The sequence below is a fragment of the Eptatretus burgeri genome, chromosome 5 (assembly GCF_056783735.1).
Source record: "Eptatretus burgeri isolate ZD-2024b chromosome 5, Ebu_testis_v1, whole genome shotgun sequence".
NCBI classification, from domain to species: Eukaryota; Metazoa; Chordata; class Myxini; order Myxiniformes; family Myxinidae; genus Eptatretus; species Eptatretus burgeri.
Genome location: NC_140965.1, coordinates 28,148,130 through 28,168,494, shown reverse-complemented (window position 1 = coordinate 28,168,494; position 20,365 = coordinate 28,148,130). Strand labels below are relative to the sequence as shown.

General features: G+C 43.3%; 1 protein-coding gene and 1 long non-coding RNA gene across 3 annotated transcripts in view; one reads left to right on the top strand and one right to left on the bottom strand.

Moving 5' to 3' along the window:
• Positions 1–1,791: 1,791 nt before the first annotated feature.
• Positions 1,792–16,613, top strand: LOC147026132 (uncharacterized). The gene is made up of 2 exons (XM_085881246.1): positions 1,792–2,100; positions 15,639–16,613. Exons 1-2 carry the CDS (start codon positions 2,026–2,028, stop codon positions 16,239–16,241), a joined length of 678 nt encoding a protein of 225 aa, XP_085737372.1. The 5' UTR covers positions 1,792–2,025; the 3' UTR covers positions 16,242–16,613.
• Positions 16,614–17,563: 950 nt separating this feature from the next.
• LOC147026131 (uncharacterized) overlaps positions 17,564–20,365 on the bottom strand; it is a 29,975-nt gene continuing 27,173 nt past the window's right edge. For both annotated transcript variants that reach the window (XR_015057903.1, XR_015057902.1), the window contains exon 2: positions 17,564–17,849. This is a non-coding gene — a long non-coding RNA (uncharacterized LOC147026131). The remainder of the gene's footprint in view (positions 17,850–20,365) is intronic.

Here is a 20,365-nt window from a genome sequence, read left to right as displayed (position 1 = left end):
AAGGATCCCTTTAACTTTAAAGCCCTTCACCATGCACGCAGCAGTTAATGAAATAAAATGAATTTATGAAGTATTATGAGTTTATCCACAAAAGATTTGCAGCTTAATGCAGAACAACCCTGGAGACATTGCGATGTTTAATCACCCATGAAATAAACATTGCAGAAAATCTGGCATCTTGCCTGCTTTTCTGTGCATGTGTCACGTGGTACATTGGTTCTGGGTCCACCAAACGTTAAAACTTTTTTTTTAAAACGTCCGTTTTTTTTTCTTTCTTCCAGATTTGCTTCGATTCCCTGTAGAACACCTCACGAAACCTCCCAAACATATTGACAGTTCTGGCAGACGCTATTGATTGGCAGCCCCTCTGTGGGACTGGGCATGAGGTCTTCCACTGAATGCATTAAATCAAATTGCTCTATGAAGCTGGTTAATTTTGTTACGTTTCAAAAAAAATTTATTCCCCAATAAAATTCTCCAAACAGTCGAAAAATATAAGTTTAATGCTTTGGAAATGTCACATTTTCTTGTGTATGTATGGAGGAGGGAACATAGCCTTGCTTGCTTAAAGTAAATAGGCATATCGGCTTAGTTATAAGACTTGTTATTTAATTAAGTTATCAGATTTCACAACAGATTTCAACACTTGTTTAGTCCGGACGATATCCAATCCTCAAAACCGAAAAGTGTGTGTGTGTGTGTGCGTGTGCGTGTGCGTGTGCGTGTGCGTGTGTGTGTGTGCGTGTGCGTGTGCGTGTGCGTGTGCGTGTGTGTGTGTGTGTGTGTGTGTGCGTGCGTGCGCGCGCGTGCGTGCGTGCGTGCGCATGCATCAATGCATCAGTGTGTGTGCTCCTCCATAACTCCAAAACTATAAAACCGAGCAGCCTGAAACTTAGCATGCATATGAAGAAAACTCCAAGGAAGTGCAAGAGTGAAAATTGGGTGTTTTGGTTCATTAAAACTCCCCTTTTGAAGATAATTACCGGACTTATTTAATTATATCCTTCATCAGGCGATCCTCGACCACCTCGCTTGCTGGGTCGAAAGGTGTTTCCTGGGTAACCTCACTGGGGTTTGAAGCCGCCATGTTTTTTGGCCTGCTCAACCATGCCTTGACTTGGACCAAGCCACAACGATTTCTGAATGATAATTTTTTTTTTCACTTTCCTAATGACAGCACATACCCGCTGTATACAATTGCACGAGTTTGGAATGTCCCCGATGTCCACCCCCCCCTCCCCACGTGCCTCAATACAGCCAATGACGGCCTTCCGGTAGATGGCAGTGCGTAACCGAGACGGAAATGGCGACAATTGACGGAAATACCCGAGCATTTCAATGGAAATTTGTGAAACTAATGTTATATATGTGAAAACCATTGAATTTATTGCTTGACGGAAAAAAAGCCAAGAAACGCTCACCTGTCATGTACGAACGAACGAAAGACGTCATTTCCCCCCACCATGGCATTTCGCGCCGAACGCTGAAAGCTAAGTTCTTCTTATGCCATCATTCTCTTTAATATTAGCCATAAACAAGTGTTTCGTCATGCATTAGTCGTTGAAATTTACTTACAACAAGAACGAAAAATAATCTCCTCACAGATTCAACAAGATCGAAAAAATAATCTCCTCACAGATTCAAAAACGAAAAAAGACCCCGAAAACATCACGAGCAGGACAAGACCAATCGAGCTGAAGGAAACGATAATGTAACTGCACTGCTCCTGATTGGTCAAAGGACACCACGTGTGTTGTGTGGGCGGTGTTATGCACGAGGATTCCAGCGAACAGGACTGGACCAATCATGTACCTCATGAACAGCTCATGAACAGCTCATGAACATGTCCTCATGTTGCATCGCCAATCCTCGGCGGCACGTGATACCATTGGACCAATCACGTTCGGCGATGTACCTCGTGCTGCATTCTGACAAGCTCTGGATCGGAGCGAGCTTTGATTGGTCAAAGTAGTGGAGAGGTGGCGATAACCTCTGACGGATGGTGATGACCAAGGAGGAAAGGCGATGCGTCCTTTTGATTGGTTGAAACGTGGAGGAACGGAAGGAATTCTTCTCCTCGGATCCACTTGCAACACACAGGTATCTGTTTCATAACTCGAATCACTTCACTGCGTCATTAATAATAATATTTTTCTCCTTATTTTAATTTCTACGATTTTCTTTTTTTTTGATCAACGTTAAAAAGCTTTAGTGACGGATTTCGACATTTTCTTCATCCGCGAGTCTTCATCGATATTTGTGAAAATTTGATTTCCGTGGGAATGTGATCTCACTGTGAACGGCCGTCCTGGCTTTACATCATTCTTTTTCGGCCTCCTGCCACGCTGTATCGAACGATTTCATTCCTTCTGTTATATATATGTATATATATGTGTATATATATATATATATATATATATATATATATATATATATATATATATATATATATATATATATATATATATATATACTCCACAATAATAACAAGATTTTTACATTTCAAATATTAAGTCCGCTTTTTAATTGTTTTTCAACTGAAAAAGCAAAAATAGAATATTTTAACATTAGTGTACTCATTTACTTCACCACACGTGCTGCATTGAAGGATTTCACTTGTTTTTTTATGACGTCATCATTATGTTGGTGTCATTCATGCACATGACGTCATCGCCATGTCACAGTCAGTGTGCTTCTTTAGTTGAATATATATATATATATATATATATATATATATATATATATATATATATATATATATAGCGTTACGGTTGTGGAAATTCAGAGAACGCCATTCAGGTTCCCCGAAGATCAGTTATGTCGATAAATGTGTGTCCAGGTTAGATTTCCCCACCGATGTATAACAGGAATTATTTGTGTGCCGGGCTGTGAATCTTGAGGTAGTGTTATTCTTTCCTATCTTTATTTTAAACGAACATCTCCACGGCGCCACCACCTTTTCATCAACAACAACATCCCCAACAAACGACATCTCCACAAACGAGCATGATGGCATCCTCGACAGCGACAGAGTGATTTCAAACACGGCTGTGCATGACTTGCAAAACGATGAAAGGGGCGGAGCCAGCCGGGGGTGAAAGTTCAAAGGTGAAAGAAGGGAGGGCGCTGATTTTGGGCGATGAAACCCAGAGCGACCCCTCCCCTCGGGGCTTTGAAAAGGCGCGTTTCGACGCCGAGTTGGTCGGGTCGTGGTTGGAGGCGTTGTTGGTCGTGGTTGGGGGAGTTGGTCAGGGGAGGCAGTCAAGTTGGTGAGTCCAAACGGTGGTTGTTGTTCAGGGGAGTGGAGTTCGTCCGTCATTGGAGCCAGCCAAGTCACCAAGTTGTTGGCCGTTGGAGTCAGCAGCGAAGTCGCCAGCCGGAGAGAGGTTGCCAGCCCGCTACATAACGGTCCGGGGGATCGAGCCCCGAGTCGGTCGAGCAAGCTGAGGAGTGAGCGGGCTCTTGAAGAGCATCAACTCTAAAAGAGCAAGGCCTGTTCGCTCCTCTGAAGCGTCGTCGGCCAGGCCCGATCGACCAGGCCGCGCTGCTAGGCCCTGGACCAACCACGCCGCCGTTACAACGGCTGCCGCTTTGACAACAGAGACATACGGAGGGTCGCCAACAAAAAGACCATCGAGTCGCCTCAAGGGCGACAAAGGTAACCTGCAAGGCCTCGCGGAGCTCCTTCGGTCATCCCAGCTCCGAGGAACATTAAAGGCTTGCGAGCCCAGTTCTATCTTTCTTTTCTGGGCTTTTTGCATGAAAGTCTGTGGCACCTTGGCCGTAAGTAGAATTGTTGTAAGTGCATGTACGTAATAAATAGATATCGGCTGTAGGTTTTTGCTCGTGTCTTGTCCACTATCCCCCATTCATTGCATTGCATTGCATAGGTGTAAAAATAAATGTTCCCATTGTCAAAATGTCACCTGCTCGTTGTGTCCTTTCCTGCCATTGACTGCCATAATTGCGTTCGGAATAAATAGCTGGCTGATTAATAGCCGATAAAACGTACATCTGGTCCGACGGGGCTTGGCGATATAAAACCGCTCGGCAAACGAAACGAGCTGCTTAAAGCGGCTCATTTTCGTGCAGGCTCCGTTGAGGTGTAAATCCCCAGCATTTCTGTCTGCGCGAATAATTAGGTACATCGACAATTCGGCGATCGAACCTGTAGCGCGGACAGAAGAGTTGGCTGATTTATGGTGTGGATAACAACATCCGTAGCTGGGTTTCGGCGTTGATCCGAAAAGCTGCGACTAGATTGCTCGTCTGGTGGGCGCGCACGGCCGCAATTTAGCTAAAGGCGGTCACCTGCACACCGGGCAGTTGAAAATCCACAACAATATATATATATATATATATATATATATATATATATATATATATATATATATATATATATATGGTGGTGTCTGGTCTAATATGATGTGCAACTTTTAAAACAAGTCATAATTTTATGGACCCTCTTTTTATTTTTAGATCCTCGTGGAGGATCTCTAAGTCTTACTCACGTTCTTCTTCATCTTCTTCTTGTGGACTTTTTTGTTTCACAGCCTACAGTTTTCATCGAAACTTCCTGAAACTTGGCATATATATGTAAAAGTACCCTGCGCAGACAGTAACCATCTCCGGTTTTGAAAATTCCTCCAAGAAAAAAGGTTGTGACGTCAAAATATCTCCGCTAATGGAAATCGCCTAAAAAGTTATCTCCAAAACTAGGCAAGCTTTTTGAATTCTGTTTGTGGGAATCGAACAGGGCATTAGCAGAGATGAATTACCGCACATCTGATACATCACTATGATGTCATATCAATGTTTATGACGTCATTCCTATTTTTTGTCCTTTTTTGTTTCACAACCCAGAGTTTTCATCGGATCTTCGTGAAACTTGCCATGTATATGCAGAAAGCCCACGTGCAGACAGTAACCATCTCCAATTTTGGAAATTCTTCCTAGAAAAAAAGTTGACGTCATAATATCGCCGCTAATGGAAATCACCTATACCATTATCTCCGAAACTAGGCAAGCTGTTTGAATTTTGTTTGCGGGAATCAAGCCGGGCATCAGCACAGATAATTTATCGCAAACCTGATACATCACAATGACATCATATTCGTTTTTCTGACGTCATCATTAAGAGGACGAGGATCTTAGCTCATTTGAGCTTTTTTTTTGTTCAGGTGGCATAAAGAACATGGTTTAAAGTTTATCCCATAGAAGTGTCAAACAATTAATCTGTGCCCCAACCGATGCTCATTTTCGAGCTGTTTCTTGTGATGAAATCGTATGATTTTCCACAAAAGCAGTTTTGTAGGGTCTATTGAAATGCAAGATAATTCCACAGTACAAAACCATCAAACATGTTGAAAAGTGTAGACACTGGAAGTGTGAAAGACCAACTTGAAGGATATAGTGGTTCAAAAACTTCAGTGAGAACACCTGACAAGATCAAGGTCATAAGAGAAGCTTTGCAGGTTTCTCCAAAAAAAAGTTGACACGCTGACTTGCACAGTTACTGCAGCACCAGACCGAAATAACAGAGAGAGGTTCAAATTTTGTACCGCCATTTCCCAGCAGATTGAATAAGATCAGGAGCTTAAAGACAACAATCGTCTTTAGTGACGAGGCCCACTTCCATCTCAGTGGCCACGTGAACAAAAGTCATCGACAACTTCAGTGTCTGTGCGGCAGCTGTCATCCAGAGGTGCAGAGCTTGAATTGAGCACTTCATCAACTACTAATTATATCGCGGTCCTTACTGCTTGTTGAAGCATTTATTTTCAAAAATAATAAACAAAAATTTAACTAATCCTGTGCATTATGAGATGAAAACAAACAACCGAAAATAAAATTTTTTGTGGTTAAACAATTGCACATCATTTTGGATAACCGTGTGTGTGTCAGAGGAACATCAAAAGATATTTGAGGTACAAGAGAGATTTTAGTCTCTCTTTGACCCTTTTGGGACTCGGGTAATTTAAGTTACCTATGATAGAAAATAAATGGGAATCTCAGGTGCGAGCAAGTACAGTGCTATCGGAAAGTGCAGTACTTCATTTTAATAATCGACTTCTAGATGTGTCCAGTTACTGCTTAGAATTTTCTGAATAAACAAGTTTCCATAAAATGTGTGCAAAAAGGTAGTTGAAACCTGGAAAACCGAAAACACCTCCAAAGTCAGATCAGTCTGATAGACGTATCTACTATGAGTGAACATCTCATTACCTGATCATTATTAGCGTTTGGATGAGGTCCGTGGCCTCATCCAAACTTCGTTCAGTTGATGCAATGAAACATATATTCCTACAGTTGAGTTTCGTCCAACTACCCCTGATTGTAGCTTTGTAGTTTTATGAGATATCACGTGACTTGCTTGATCAGGCCGCTTCGGTTGAAGTTCAGAATAACAAGATGGCTGCATTAAGCCCAAATATCAGCATCATTTCACCCGGTTCCTTGTAAATATGTCGAGGAGAAGAGGGCTCCGTAATTTGATTTGTCTAGCTTGAGGATACAGTGCACGTACGTGAATAAATCACACTTGCCAAACACCATTGGGATACTTTTGTCAGCATATTAGCGAAGGTGGATGAAACGGGGGATCACTTGCTGATGTTAGGGCAAGGACTTCTTGTTCGAACTTCAGAACACACCTCGGGCAGCCAAGAGCAGGTGCAGCGTTGAGCGACAACACGTGATCGCTGCACAATTCTCTTCCCCCCTTCAACGATATTTTTGTTTCTCAGGCCTCTACTGTAAAGGCACACGGTACAGTAAACCCTGCATTATGCAGTCACGTCTTCACGAAGCAAACGTGGCCACATAGGACAGGTAGTGTAATATATAATCAATCGGCAGAATGTAAGTGCCCCTAAGAGCGTATAATAGGATTTGATTGCGATAAGTTGAAAATGAAAACGAGGACCTAGGCCTACTGTAAATGTGTTTGCGTGTCAGCAAGACTCAAACCTGGAGGGAACTGACTGTAGTCGTAAAATAAATCATTCGTCGTAGCCAAGCATCCACACACAGTGAAGTGGGACGTAGGTATGGTATAAATATATTGTGTGGTGGGGAAAGATTTTAACGAAAATTGAATGTAGGCAAATGGTATTCCCCCCCCCCCCCACCCCACACCCCACCACACCTCTCTTCTAGACAAGGATCCGCACATGCGGAGAGCGTCGCGCAGCGCACAGCTTGGCTCGAGGCCTGGGGAAGCGTTTGTGCGTGTGCGCCTGAGCGAGACGCACCCGGGAGAGGGGAATTAAAGCGAGCATGAATAGAAGGCGGGAACGCCGGGAGTGCGGCCGCTGCGTCTCCTAGCAACACGCAGTCTGATTAGGCGGGGGCGTGGAGATGGTGACATTTTGCCGCCGTCCCTCGCCCTGATAAGTGCTAACGAGGATTATCTCCGCAAGGCGGATTGGAAATTTTGGACGCGATCTTTCGAAACATCCTTCTTTCGGGCTTTCAGCACTTCCCGCTCCCCCGCTTTATTATTTTTTTTTCTCTGCACTTTTAATGCTTTTTCTGTCTCTGCTCTATTGTCGTGTCTGCCCGTCTCTTGTACCGTTTATACCACGTCCTCCTTCCCGACCCCCTCCGCTTTTTCTCCATCTAACCCCATGCCGGCCACGGCATCCTCCATCACTCGTCTCCACTGCGGCTCGTCTTTTCTCTGCCACGCCAAATCGATCGGCTAAGCCGCCTCGGCCTCCGACCACCCGCCCTTCCTCGCCCCACGTACGTCGTTCTCCCGCATTATTTTCCCCTCCACGCCGTCCCTCTGTCTTCGCAACTACTGCACCCCCTGCCCCCAGCACCACCACCACAGTCCACTACCATCAACACGCTTCTATGTCCTATCCCTCTTGGGACCACAACCGGTCTGTCTGCCTGCTGCCCTTGCAATTCCAAAAAGGGCCAACTTCCCCCACCTTCCCCTTCCTTCCTCCCCCCGACATGGCCTTGGCCCATCACTCTCCGCACCACAGCCCACAGCTTTCCCACCCCACCCCTGGTTCTGTCCTACCCATCCCCCACCATCTTTCCATCTCAGCCCATCTTTTTCAGTGTGGCCTCGCATCGCTGCCAACGCAACCCGAGCTCGCTGCTGGGGTTTCGTCCTCGGCGACTCTGGCTGCGCAAGTCGATATCCGCCCTGGAACGAGCTGCATGGGAGGGGTGGGCTGGGGGATGTGAGGGGAGGGGTGGAATTGGGGGTGGGGGCGGGGGTTGTGAAATGCGTGCATGGTGTCGCACGACACGAGAAGCGCGCTCTGTGTTTACGCGTGGATTTTTAATCGCCCGAGCTACGGAACCGCCATCCCCCTGGTGTGCAATTGCCATAAACCCGAACTACGCGGGGGGAAAAAAAAAACCTCAAAACGCACATCTGCAATAATGCCTTAATGAGCAAAGCGATGGCGATAACAGTAAATATCTCCGGGAGAGAAACTTCAGCTTCTGATCCCGTCCGTGACCGACTTTCGTCCTTCCCAGGCCATTCTAGAGGCCTCGGATCCTCCTGTTGGAAATCATTGTGTGTGTGTGTGTGTGTGTGTGTGTGTGTGTGTGTGTGTGTGTGTGTGTGTGTGTGTGTGTGTGTGTGTGTGTGTGTGTGTGTGTGTGTGTGTGTAGTTTTATTTTTTTTGCGCGTATTCAATCTCAGTGGTGGATTAATGATTTGAGTGTCTGTTCTGAGTCTGGTAGGTTGTTGGTTCAAACCCCGTCCGAGTCAAACCAAAGTCTTTTTTTTTTTGTTTTGTTAAAGATATGTGCTTCTTCCTTGCTTGCTTCACAATCAGCATTTAAAAGGATGAGTATGGCCAAACAATGCTGGAAGGCAATGGCAAACCACCCAGTATAACCCTTGTCAAGAAACTGCTTCGGCAGAACCAACACCCTGAAAAGCAGATAATATATCAAAATAATAATAAAAAAATACATGAATGAATTAATAAATAAATAAATGCACATGATGGTACATACGAATCAATGGTCTCAGAATTACAGGTCTTGTGCCGTCCATGCGCAAGATGCAATCTGTCTCATCTTCCAGAGATTGTTATTGTATTAAATGTGAGTAATCTTAGGAATGTCTGGCCACTACCTCAGCAAGGCTTTTGTGCCTTTTTTGAAACCACTATCTTAAAATGCCATTCGGACTATGTCTTGCGTGAGTGAAGCGAGGGGTAGGGAGTGGGAGGCAGGGGGGGAAGACTAGCATGACGAACCTTCTCTTACGTTATCGTGCAAACAACCTCCGTTATAACGACGTCCCTCGACGGTTTTGTACAGTTCAGCGCCCATCCCAGTACATGCCAAACCAATGCTCATGCTTTTGCCATTAAATCTAACCTCACGTTGTAACTCAAAAGACTCTTGTGGACCCTGCTGTGAACTCGGCTGATACCCATCCGTGCCTCACAACATCGCTGTTGAAAATGACTTTGAAGGCTCAATATATTTACAGCCATGCCCATTGGGATATCCTTTACAATGTATAAAGCTCTCTAACCACTCACTGACTCACTCACTGATATGGATGTTGAGTACTTTCTTGGTGAGCGGTGACTTTCTTGGTGACACATGCCTCTTCCACCTCATATTTTAAAACTTTTACCACATCTACATTTAAATTACAATAGCTGTAAACTTTTAAATAGAGCTCATTCTATTCACCAATTCTTAATTTATTTCAGTTAAGTAGCTGCTTGCAGAAAACAAGGACATTACACTTTATCAAATCTCGAATGCTTATACTTATGTATGCAGAGGGCACTTCCGATTATTTGCTTGCATGCCCCCCCCCCAAAATAAATAAATAAATATATATATATTCATATATAAATAAATATATCCCTTTGCCTTTTGGCCATGTCAAACGTTATGGTATGGATGACGTCACAAACCAAATACAGTATGTATTTATTGCATTCTTGGAAAAACATAATCCATCACCAACGCACGCAACTCCATGAAATTATCTCCTATTTTCTTGTCGACACTCACAGGACTTGAACCAAAGAGAATTTATTTTCTCACTATCCCAGATAGATCTGACAATCCCTTAACAAGCACCTCCAAAACATGCGGAGTGTGATGAGATCATCGGTGAGCAAAACGTAAAAAATAGAGCTACAAGCACGAAGCTTTCCACCCTTGAACCTGAAACATCACATTTACTTTTTTTTAAAGGCATTTTAAAGAGAAATTGAAAATGCAAGCACAAGCTTATCGTGGTATCGGCTAAAACGCCCTCCCGTTTATTGATAATGAAGGCACTAATGATGTCATGGCAATTGCTTAGATATTTTTCGTGCAATAATTGATTAAAATGCAGTGGTTCACCGATTTACATTGAATCAACTTTGTGTCATTCAGAAAGTCATAATATTGAAATACAAATTTAAAATTACGAATAATTTATATCGACTGAATGAAACAAGTTTGAACTGTGGGGTGTATTTGTATACCATTGTACCTTAAACAATGACTGACAATTACAATCCATATAATTGTGGCATTAAAATAAAGTTTGAGATTTAAAAAATACAAGATTGCAAACCTTTTTGAGGACATTACTTAATACATGGTCCAATCTGTCAAGTCACGACAATGAAAATTTTATGCAATTGTGTCAGTTTTAATATTCTTCACACTTCGTGCATCATCTGACTTTGGCAGTTGCTGCTGTCTACGCAACATCACGTTGGTCTTTGTGAACACTACACGCTGCTTTGACCATTTCAGGCACAGTTTTTTTTTTTTTTAAACAAGGCTCCGTCTCATTCCCTGAACGCCTTTCGATGCCACCGTGGAAGGCAAATAACTCATGAGCACCCAAGCTGCCTTTCTCCCTCCTCCATCGAGACAGAGGCTGCTGAACTGCGGTCAGTATCAGTGCCTCCTGTAAAAAAGAATAAAATATAGTTGTGGAGCTGACGATAAATGCCGCCCTTGTTTGCGTTTTTTTCTGCCCGCGGCATCTCCTGTGCCTTGTGGTCTAATCGCTTCTCGCGACGAGCAAAAACAGGTGGGAGTATAGGCAGTTGTAAAGGACTAGGGTGGGAGAACAAAGCATGTGAGGGGACAGCTATTAATTAGAAATGTTTGGGGTGGGGGAGGGGGAAGGGGAGGAGTATGAAAAAATATATATGTATATATATATATACATACATTTATTTATTAACTGCTTGCAGGAAAGAACAAAGGGGGTGGGGGGGGGAGTAACTGTCATGAAGAACCATGGCAGATGAAGATTTACATTTGACCCATCTTGGTGGGAAGGCCTTCATCTTGTACATGTGTGAGACGAACTATAAATTTACAAGCTGCCGGTCCGTCCAGCAAGCCCACATCTACCTGATTCCCATCCCCTCCTTTTTATGATTATAACCTCTCATTACTTGACGCTGGGCTCTCTATCTCCACCGGGCTGCTTGAGCCATCCACCCTGCCCCCTTCGCCCCCAAGCACAGAGTCACTGAAACGCAGAACGGTCACACCATTCGAGGCGTTGCAGATGACTCTGCCCCACGTGTGGCTAAATAAGTGGAGGCATGCATGGGCCCCAACAGTTAGAGTAGTAAGAGAATGCTACTAGAATTATTGCAGAGTTGGTACAGTATATGAACGATGTTGAATGAGGAAGTGGGCAGACACCAGCCAGTACCAGCCTATTTGTGCTCCATCATTTTGCACGTGTCTTCATTGCAAAGTCAGCAAGCTGCACTTTCCACAAGTGGGTAGGCGAAATACCACCATCTCACTGACCTTCAGCTCCACCTTGTCTCATTCCAACCCAACCCTGCCCCCCCCCACCCCACTGGAAATTACATTGTTACTTTTACCCCCATCCTCTGAGATTTCATCCTTTGTGCATAAAACTGGCTTTCAGCAGTACTTAGAGTAAGATTATTATTCTCTGCATATGTCTTGTGAGGTTCTTTAGGAACTGTGTGTCTTGTTGGGCGATACAGGTTTGTGTAGTTATCACGTGTTATTTCTGCTGGGCTTCTTTGTTATTTATGAGCAAATAACCTGTCCTTATGAGTGGGTTATTTCCTCAACTGCTATGATGTAAATAGTTGGAAAATGGGGGTTCAAAGGTGCATCAAATTAACATTGAAGCCAGTGGGAAAATCAAAAATTATTTTACTTTGGCTCCAAAAAGAAGGATTTAAATAGGATTAATATTTCTCCCTTGCCTGAGGTTGACACATTCAGGTGACAGAGACAGAATTTCACTCTGAGCTATAACCATATCTGCAGCAAGTCTCCAAATATGAAAATACAGGTTCTGGGGCAAAGCACCCTCTATACTACTTTCCCAAAATTTAGCATTTTATGAGGTGCTTTTACTAATAATGTAATTTTCCGCATATAATAAGCCCAAAATATTATACGCATCCCCAAATTTGTTTTGAAATAGATGGAATTTCTTTGTTACCATGTATAACACGCACCAATACTTTTGTAATGCTGAGGTCAAAGTAACTCTTTGATGAGAAGAATTTTAGAGTGTCTGTTAAATCGCTAATTGTGAATTCGCCTTCATGCTTGCGATGTTTGAAATCATGCCTGTCAAATAAATGTTCGGAAAAACCCAGTGTAACATTTCTTCACTGCATGTATCTAAAGATGGATGTTGATTTTATAAAACTGATTTAAAAACACACCATTAAATCAAAGCCTATCACAATAAAGCTGCATCGTTTATGATCAATGACTGACACTTAGTCCAGTGCTTATCGAGGGCTGTTTTGATTTTGTAAGGCCGATTTAAAAACGCACCGAATAACTCTCGACAGAAATCCTCTAAAATGTGGCTTCTTTGAAACTCTGCATTATCCCTAACATAAAAAAATAAAAATCACCAAAAAAAATCCCACTTTCTAAACCAAAAGACATGAAAGGAAAAAATAAAAGATAAAAAAATTCAAAACAAAAAACACCCCAATTTTTTTTTTATTTAAAAAAAAAAAAAAAAAACGTATTTCTAAAAAACTATTTCCAAGTTTCCTTTTTAATTTCTTTTTAAAAAAAAATAAATGAAAAATATATACTGTATATATCTACAGTATATCTTTTTTTTAACACAAAGCTTAGAGATGAATGGCGAAGTAGAAATATATTGTTGAGGTGACGGTTACCAAGACACCAGCTTGTCACTCGGGGATTAATCCCGGTTGTCCTCGGTAGAGCCGGACCTGGTGCCACCACTTACAATTAACGTTATGGTACAGTGGGTTATTTTAAAACCACGAACACCACCAAGTCAACCACGAGTTCCAGTGTCCGCCGTCTAATTATACAGTTTAACTAGAGGTCACGTGGTTACCTGAGCGGAGAGTGCGCCCTCCGCAAAGCACCAATATTATCTGATTAGATTTTAATTAGGGCGGACGGGTGTTTCAACCGCTCGTGCATGCCGACGATTTTTTTGGTCAAATCTGTGATGATTACCTCCCAGTCTATCTTGGTTCAGACAATGCTAGACCAATGAAGGAAAGGACAAACACGGACAGGTTGGAAATCGACAAATAATTTATTAATAATAAAATAAATAAATAAAAAGAACTTTTTATTTGCTGCGGTAAATAAAGAATTTCAAAGCAAAATCAATCAAAATGCCAGGAAAGAGACAAAGAGCAGATGCTTAAGGGGCTGTCACACCTTGACGTTTTAGCCAGCGTATGGCAAGGTCTCAAAATGTATGTAAAACGCTGGCGTACGCTGAACTATTGATGTTTTTTTTTAAGTTTTGGGCATATAATAACGTGTTGGACGTATGCATAACGTACACAGAACGTTTTAATCACATATAAATAACTTATACCAACGAATGCTGAGCGTGTTGTCGGCCATCACAACCTATGCCCAACGATAGTCTAACTTATGCATAGCATGGCAGCGTATCGCCGACGATCACGTGGCGTAGGCTATTCATAGGCTGCGGCTCTGATTCAAATCATAACCGCACTAGACATCGAAGTGTGAAGCCGCTGTCACACCTTGACGTTTTAGCCAGCATATGCCGACGTATGAAAAATTTGCCGAACCAAGCTGGCACACGTCGAATAAGTTTTGGGTAAGTTTTGTATACGTTAAGAGCACGCTGGCATACGTCGTAGTTTTCTGTCATACGCCGAGTACGTCGAGAAATTTTCAGCATGTTGAAAATTTCTCGACGTATGACACACGTTCTGCATACGCTGGCATGAGTTGTCGGCACGCTATGCGATCGTTGACACACGTCGACGTACGTTACCTTTAAGTTAATCATAAGTCGAAACACGTCGACGTAATGTTAAGCATACCCGAAACTTAATTTTTAACCTATGAGTAACGTGCTTTGAACCTATGTGTAACGTATCTCCGACGTATGTAGACGAATTTAATTGACGTCTTCCGGACGACCACAGAACTTACTGAACGTGTTTCTAACTTACAGCTACCGTATAATGGCGTATTGGCAGCATTTAGGGGAATTGGTATATAAAAATGGGGTTCACAGGAGGAACCCGTCAGTGTTTCAGACTCCATGTTTTTATTTATTTATTTATTTATTTTAATTTTTCGTTGAAGTGTTGATGTTTTTTCCACTTTTTGGCATATTCATAACGAGTTGGACAAATGCATAACGTATTACTAACATACACAAAACGTTTCGATCACTTATAGATAACTTATACCAACGATTGCTTAGCGTGTTGTCGGCGTTCATAACGTATGCCCAACGATAGCCGAACGTATGCATAGCATGCGGCAAAGTATCGTCGACGATCACGTGGCGTAGGCTATTCATAGGCTACCGCTCAATCGATTTAAATCGCTGCCGCTCGACTATTTAAAATGGACGCTGGCGCTCGAACATTTTAATCATAACCAAGCTAGACATCGAACTATCAATATCATCGTCATGCCGAGGAAAACTTGAAAGAATACTGGCAAGAAGTTTCCTGGCTGTGGATGCGGACGCAAGGAGGATCCATCATTACCAAAACCCTCCCCACCACGGACACCCTCTGACGGAGAGGATGCCTCTCGGGCATCTCCAATCCTCTCGGGCATCGTCGGGGGCATCGATAGCTGCGTGCGAGGCCTCGGCCTCCTCTCAGCCAACCCTTGCGAAGAAGAGGGCCAAGAAGACACAGTATTGTCTCGATTTCAAAGAGGAGCAGCTCATGTGCAATTTCCTTCGTGAGAACGCATGCATCTGGGACATCAAGAAGACGGACTACCGGAGGGTGGACAAGAAGGCATGCTCTGGGAGGATCAATGCAAGGCCATGGCGAAGTCAGTCGAGCACCTTCAAGGGTGGTTCAAGTCCCTGCGAGACACACACACGCGTCTTGACAAGAACAAGAGCGGTGACGGCGCCCCGGAATTGACAGAGAGGGAGTATTAGGTGAAGGCAAACTTCGGCTACCTCAAGACTGTGGTCCGCCATCGTGCTGAGCCCATCAAAAGTGTAAGTATAAACACATTAATATCAATACTAATATTTATTTATATTAGTTTTACTGTACTACAGATCTCTAAGCAAATTATTCATTGATTACTACAAATCATTGAATTTTCCTCTTATTTTTGCCTTGTAATTTACTAATCAATTGTCATAATTACAGGTTTCGGAAACCATTGCAGCACACAGCGGGGGCTGCGAGGCTGCCTGTGCAGAGCTCATGGTTGGTGAGGACAGCACGCCCTCCCCTGTCCCCTATTCATCTGCACAGGGCAAGGGGAAGCGTGGCCATGACGATGACCAGTTGCTGCAGTCACTCGAGAAGAGGGTGCATGAGTCTGGGGAAGTCCTCAAAGTTCTCGCGCAGCCTCAGCCCATCACAGCCACCGTAGCCTTCGCCAACTACATGCGTGACAGCCTGCTCAGCATGTCCAAACGCAGGTTCCGGATGGCAAGGTCACGCCTCACCCCAATCCTCAGTGAGGTATTAGACTACGACAGTGATGAGGAAGAACCTCCCACAGTCCACACCGTCTTTGCTCCTGCTTCGGTGCGAACATGTATGGCACCAGCTACGCACCAGCCACCTCACCAAATGTGCAGACAAAAGGCACCCACCGCCTGCGTCATCCTGGGGCTCACAGACAACTGTGCATGTGGACCCAAACATGCAGCAGCCACAGTGCCAGTCGATGATGCCTCCTCCCCCTCAACATGGGTTCCAGCCAACCTCTGCCTCTGCATCTGCTGCTATAGGCTCGGCTGAGCATGTACCGATCCAGAGCCCAAGCGCGTTTGACATTAGCAGTCAAAGTCTATTCAACATCTCTGGACTCTCAGGAATGCTAAACCTGTCCAGCGATCCTATTGCTGCAAGCACCCCGTGTGGGGAGGTGAAGTCACCTCCACCACCAGAGAAGAACAACTACGTACAGTGACAGCTTGGTTGTGTACTTCTCTACATTTGCAGAGACATTGTTTTGGCCATGTTTGTGGCATTTTTAATATACCTTTGACCAGTGTTTTGTTCCATTATTTTTCAGAGCACTGAATAAAAGCTGAGCAAACTCTTGATGTTTGTTGATGTTATTTTTTTTAATATTTAATTAATAAACAATAACAAGCCGGTAGGCGACATGGCTGCTCGCTCTAGATGGAGAGCTGGCCGATGTGACTCGCCGATATTCATGTACATGCTATCAATCAATTTAGCACAATAAATATGATGATCACAGCCCTCTTATTTTGCACCCACAAACCTGCCTTGCAAAATTTCAGGCATGTTTCCAAAGGCACTTTAACAAATGGCGGCCGTGGTAATCACATTTATCTATTCGCTAAAGATTTAATTTAAAAAGAGAGCTCGTTGTTGTTGTCGTTGTTCTTCTTGTTCTTCTTGTTCTTCTTGTTCTTCTTGTTCTTCTTCTTGTTCTTCTTGTTCTTCTTCTTGTTCTTCTTCTTCTTCTTCTTCTTGTTCTTCTTCTTCTTCTTCTTCTTCTTCTTCTTCTTCTTCTTCTTTCAAAACTTTTATGTTAGGACTCGGCTCGTTTATATACACGATCCGGATCTGCTTAAATACTAAACACTTGTACACATCCTCGCATTGAGGGTGCCTTTTGAGAGCGTCTATCATGAACTTTTAAATATATTCGGACATTTGTTTTAAAGTTTCGAAAAGTACACATTACTTTTTAAAGATTATTCCATGTAATGTATTGTAATTCCGTAAATTCATTATTTATTTCTTAAATATACTAAATTTTCCGTAAATATGTAAATACAGTATGACGGGTCTCGCTATTGGCTCAAGTCACGTGACGAAATACTGGTAGTTGTTGTTGGTGTTTTTTTTTTTTTCCAAGACGAGAAAACCTTTAGGATGCTGTTCTTGGACACATTGTCCTTTTTTATATTATGCTGTAACACATTCTCCTTGGGCACATAAAAAAACAAGTCCCTCGGAGGTCCAGTTTCAGAGGTATTGTTTTTTTTGGTACAGTCCACAATAAGGGTGCTCTAAGAGCAGCCAATAAATTATGGCCTTATCCCTTATGTCTTTATCCTTTATAATAAATCAATGAAACGATGTTCATTTCAAGAGGAATGTTACTGCCTCTGAGGTCCTTTATTGACTGAACAATGCAGTAATACAAATATCTAAATCATCCTATCTTGCCACGGAACTGCACCAGCTGGGGAGTTAACCCAGTGCTTGAGGAGATTCCTCTGTTTCTTTCCGTCTTTGGAGGCAGTGTTGTGGCCAGTAGCTGTCTGTGTATCCTCCAAGTGATGTCCCTCTCACTATGCTCCTGGAACAAGGTCGCATTTCTCATTGTCTGCCCGGTCAAGCTGCTGGTTCTGTAGTCCGGGGTACCTGGAATTTGAATTTTATTTAATTTACTTATAAAGCGCACCTATAATAAAAACATATATTCGAATGCGCTGTACAATAAAAAGTAACATAATGATACATATAACATTTAAGGTAAAGCATATAATTTTTATAAGCATAGGCTAAAAGTTAAATTGCATTGTATACTGTATAATATATGCTATGTAAACATGAATTACCTGGTCCTCATGAGGTTGTGCAGGATCACGCATGTTTTTACAATTAGCTTAACGGTGGAGGGGTGATGCTGCATGGTACTTAGCAGAACCTGGAATATGTTAGCCAGGATGCCAAATGCATTTTCTACAACCCTCCTTGCTCGGCTAAGCCTGTAGTTGAAGATGCGTTGCTCATTCATCATTCCCCGGAGGCTGTATGGCTTTATCATGGTTGGTCGTAAGGCAAAGGCATCGTCACCGATGAAGAAGTAAGGTACGTCCTGGTTGTCATTTGGAGAGAGGCTAGGGTCAGGGAAGCCAAGGGTACCGTCTTCAGTGCATACCTTCAGCTCAGAGTCATTGAATATCTGCGCATCTGATGCTGATCCAGTACCGCCGACATCTGCCCAAATGATTTTGTAGTCAGCATCAACAAGCGCCATAAGAACAATAGAGTAGAATCCTTTATAGTTGTAGTATTGGGACCCACTCTTTGGAGGACAGCGGCAGGCCACGTGCTTCCCGTCAAGTGCCCCACATGTATGGGGAAAGTTCCATCGTTGGAAGAACTTGTCACCTATGGCGCGCCAACCATCAGGAGTACTTGGGCAAACCAGCACCTCATCCACGTATTCGTCAATAAAGGCTTTACAGACTTGTCTGACCACTAGGGACTGGGTGTTATGAGGGACCCTCCATCCGAACTTCATGGAGGCATACTTGTTGCCAGAGGCAAGGTGACGCAAAGTCAGTGCCAGCCTCATGCCAGGCTCAAGCGGATCCCTGTAAAAGGTGTACTGCTTGGTTATCCTTGGACCCCCTCTGGCTAGCAGCTCATCGAACATCGCTGGGGGCATACGCAGGAAGTTGGTGAAGCATGCTTCATCCTCGTTACGGAGTTCCACCATGAGCTGGTCATATATGCTAAACTGCCGTCGCCTCCCGATCCATGGTCTCACCCAGTTCCTTGTCCTCCGTTCAGCTCTTCTTCTGGCTCTATTGGCACGCAACTGGTAAAGTGTCAAATCGATGAGGTCATGTTGATGTTGGAGGACAGGTAGGTATTGTCGTCTCAGCCTTGCCGGGTCCTCCATCTCTCCCATGACATGGACATGTACTCACCTCGGAGTCTGAAACACTGATGGGTTCCTCCTGTGTGAACCCCATATTTATAAAGCAATCCCCCTAAACGCTGCCATTATACGGTAGCTGTAAGTTAGAAACACGTTCAGTAAGTTCTGTGGTCATCCAGAAGACGTCAAATACGTCTACATACGTCAATGTGCGTTGGAGATACGTTACACATAGGTTCAAAGCACGTTACTCATAGGTTAGAAATAAGTTTCGGGTACGCTAGACCAATGGTTCTCAACCTGAGGGGTGGCGACATTGTTTTTGGAGGTCGTGGGCAGGTTGTCCAAACAAATAAACAAACAAATATATTGTTTCGTATTTGGTAATTAGATTGCACACAACATTGAGGTTCCTTTAGTCAGTTATGTCGATAAGTGCTTGTTCCCTAGATAGCTCACCTTCCATTGTTTAATTTGTAAGAAATCGATTAGATGCGCTGTGATTAAATGTAATAGTTAGGGAGCGATCCCAACACAATGGAGACGCCCCTCCCCCTCTTCTGTGAAGAGGAAGAAGATCCCTCTTCTTTATTTTTTTTATTTATTTTTTTTTGGTGGGGGGGGGGGTTGCAGCTACAAAAGGTTGAGAACCACTAAGTAAGACATTACCTCGACATGTTTCGACTTATGAATAACTTATAAGTAACGTGTGGTCGACGTGTGTCAACGATCGCGTAACGTGCCTACAACTTATGCCAGCGTATGCGGAATGTGTGAGTCATATGCTGGCATACGTCGGAAAATTTCAAGCATGGAAAATTTGTCTAACACCTTGGCGTACGACGACGTTTGCCAGCGTGCTCTTAACGTATACAAACTTACCCAGAACGTATTCGACGTGTGCCAGCGTTTTAGCCAAATTTTGCATACGTGAGGCATACGCTGGCTAAATCGTCAAGGTGTGACAGGACCTTAAGCAAGGGTATGAATAATTCTGGACATGACATTTTTTTGTAAAGCTATCAATAAAATACCCCAGAAACAATGTATTTCTTGAAATGTCTCTTGCAGTGATTCTTTCAGCTGTTTGTCACATTCTTATGTAATTTAAGCCAGAAGAAACTCATTCCTCAAATAACACGATTCAAAATACTCCAAATTTGGTAAGGGTATGAATAATTTTGGGCTTAACTGTACCTACAAATCAGTGTACATCACCTTTGTAAGTGCTATAGTTTTGAAATTAGGAGCTTGGAGCATTTCATGC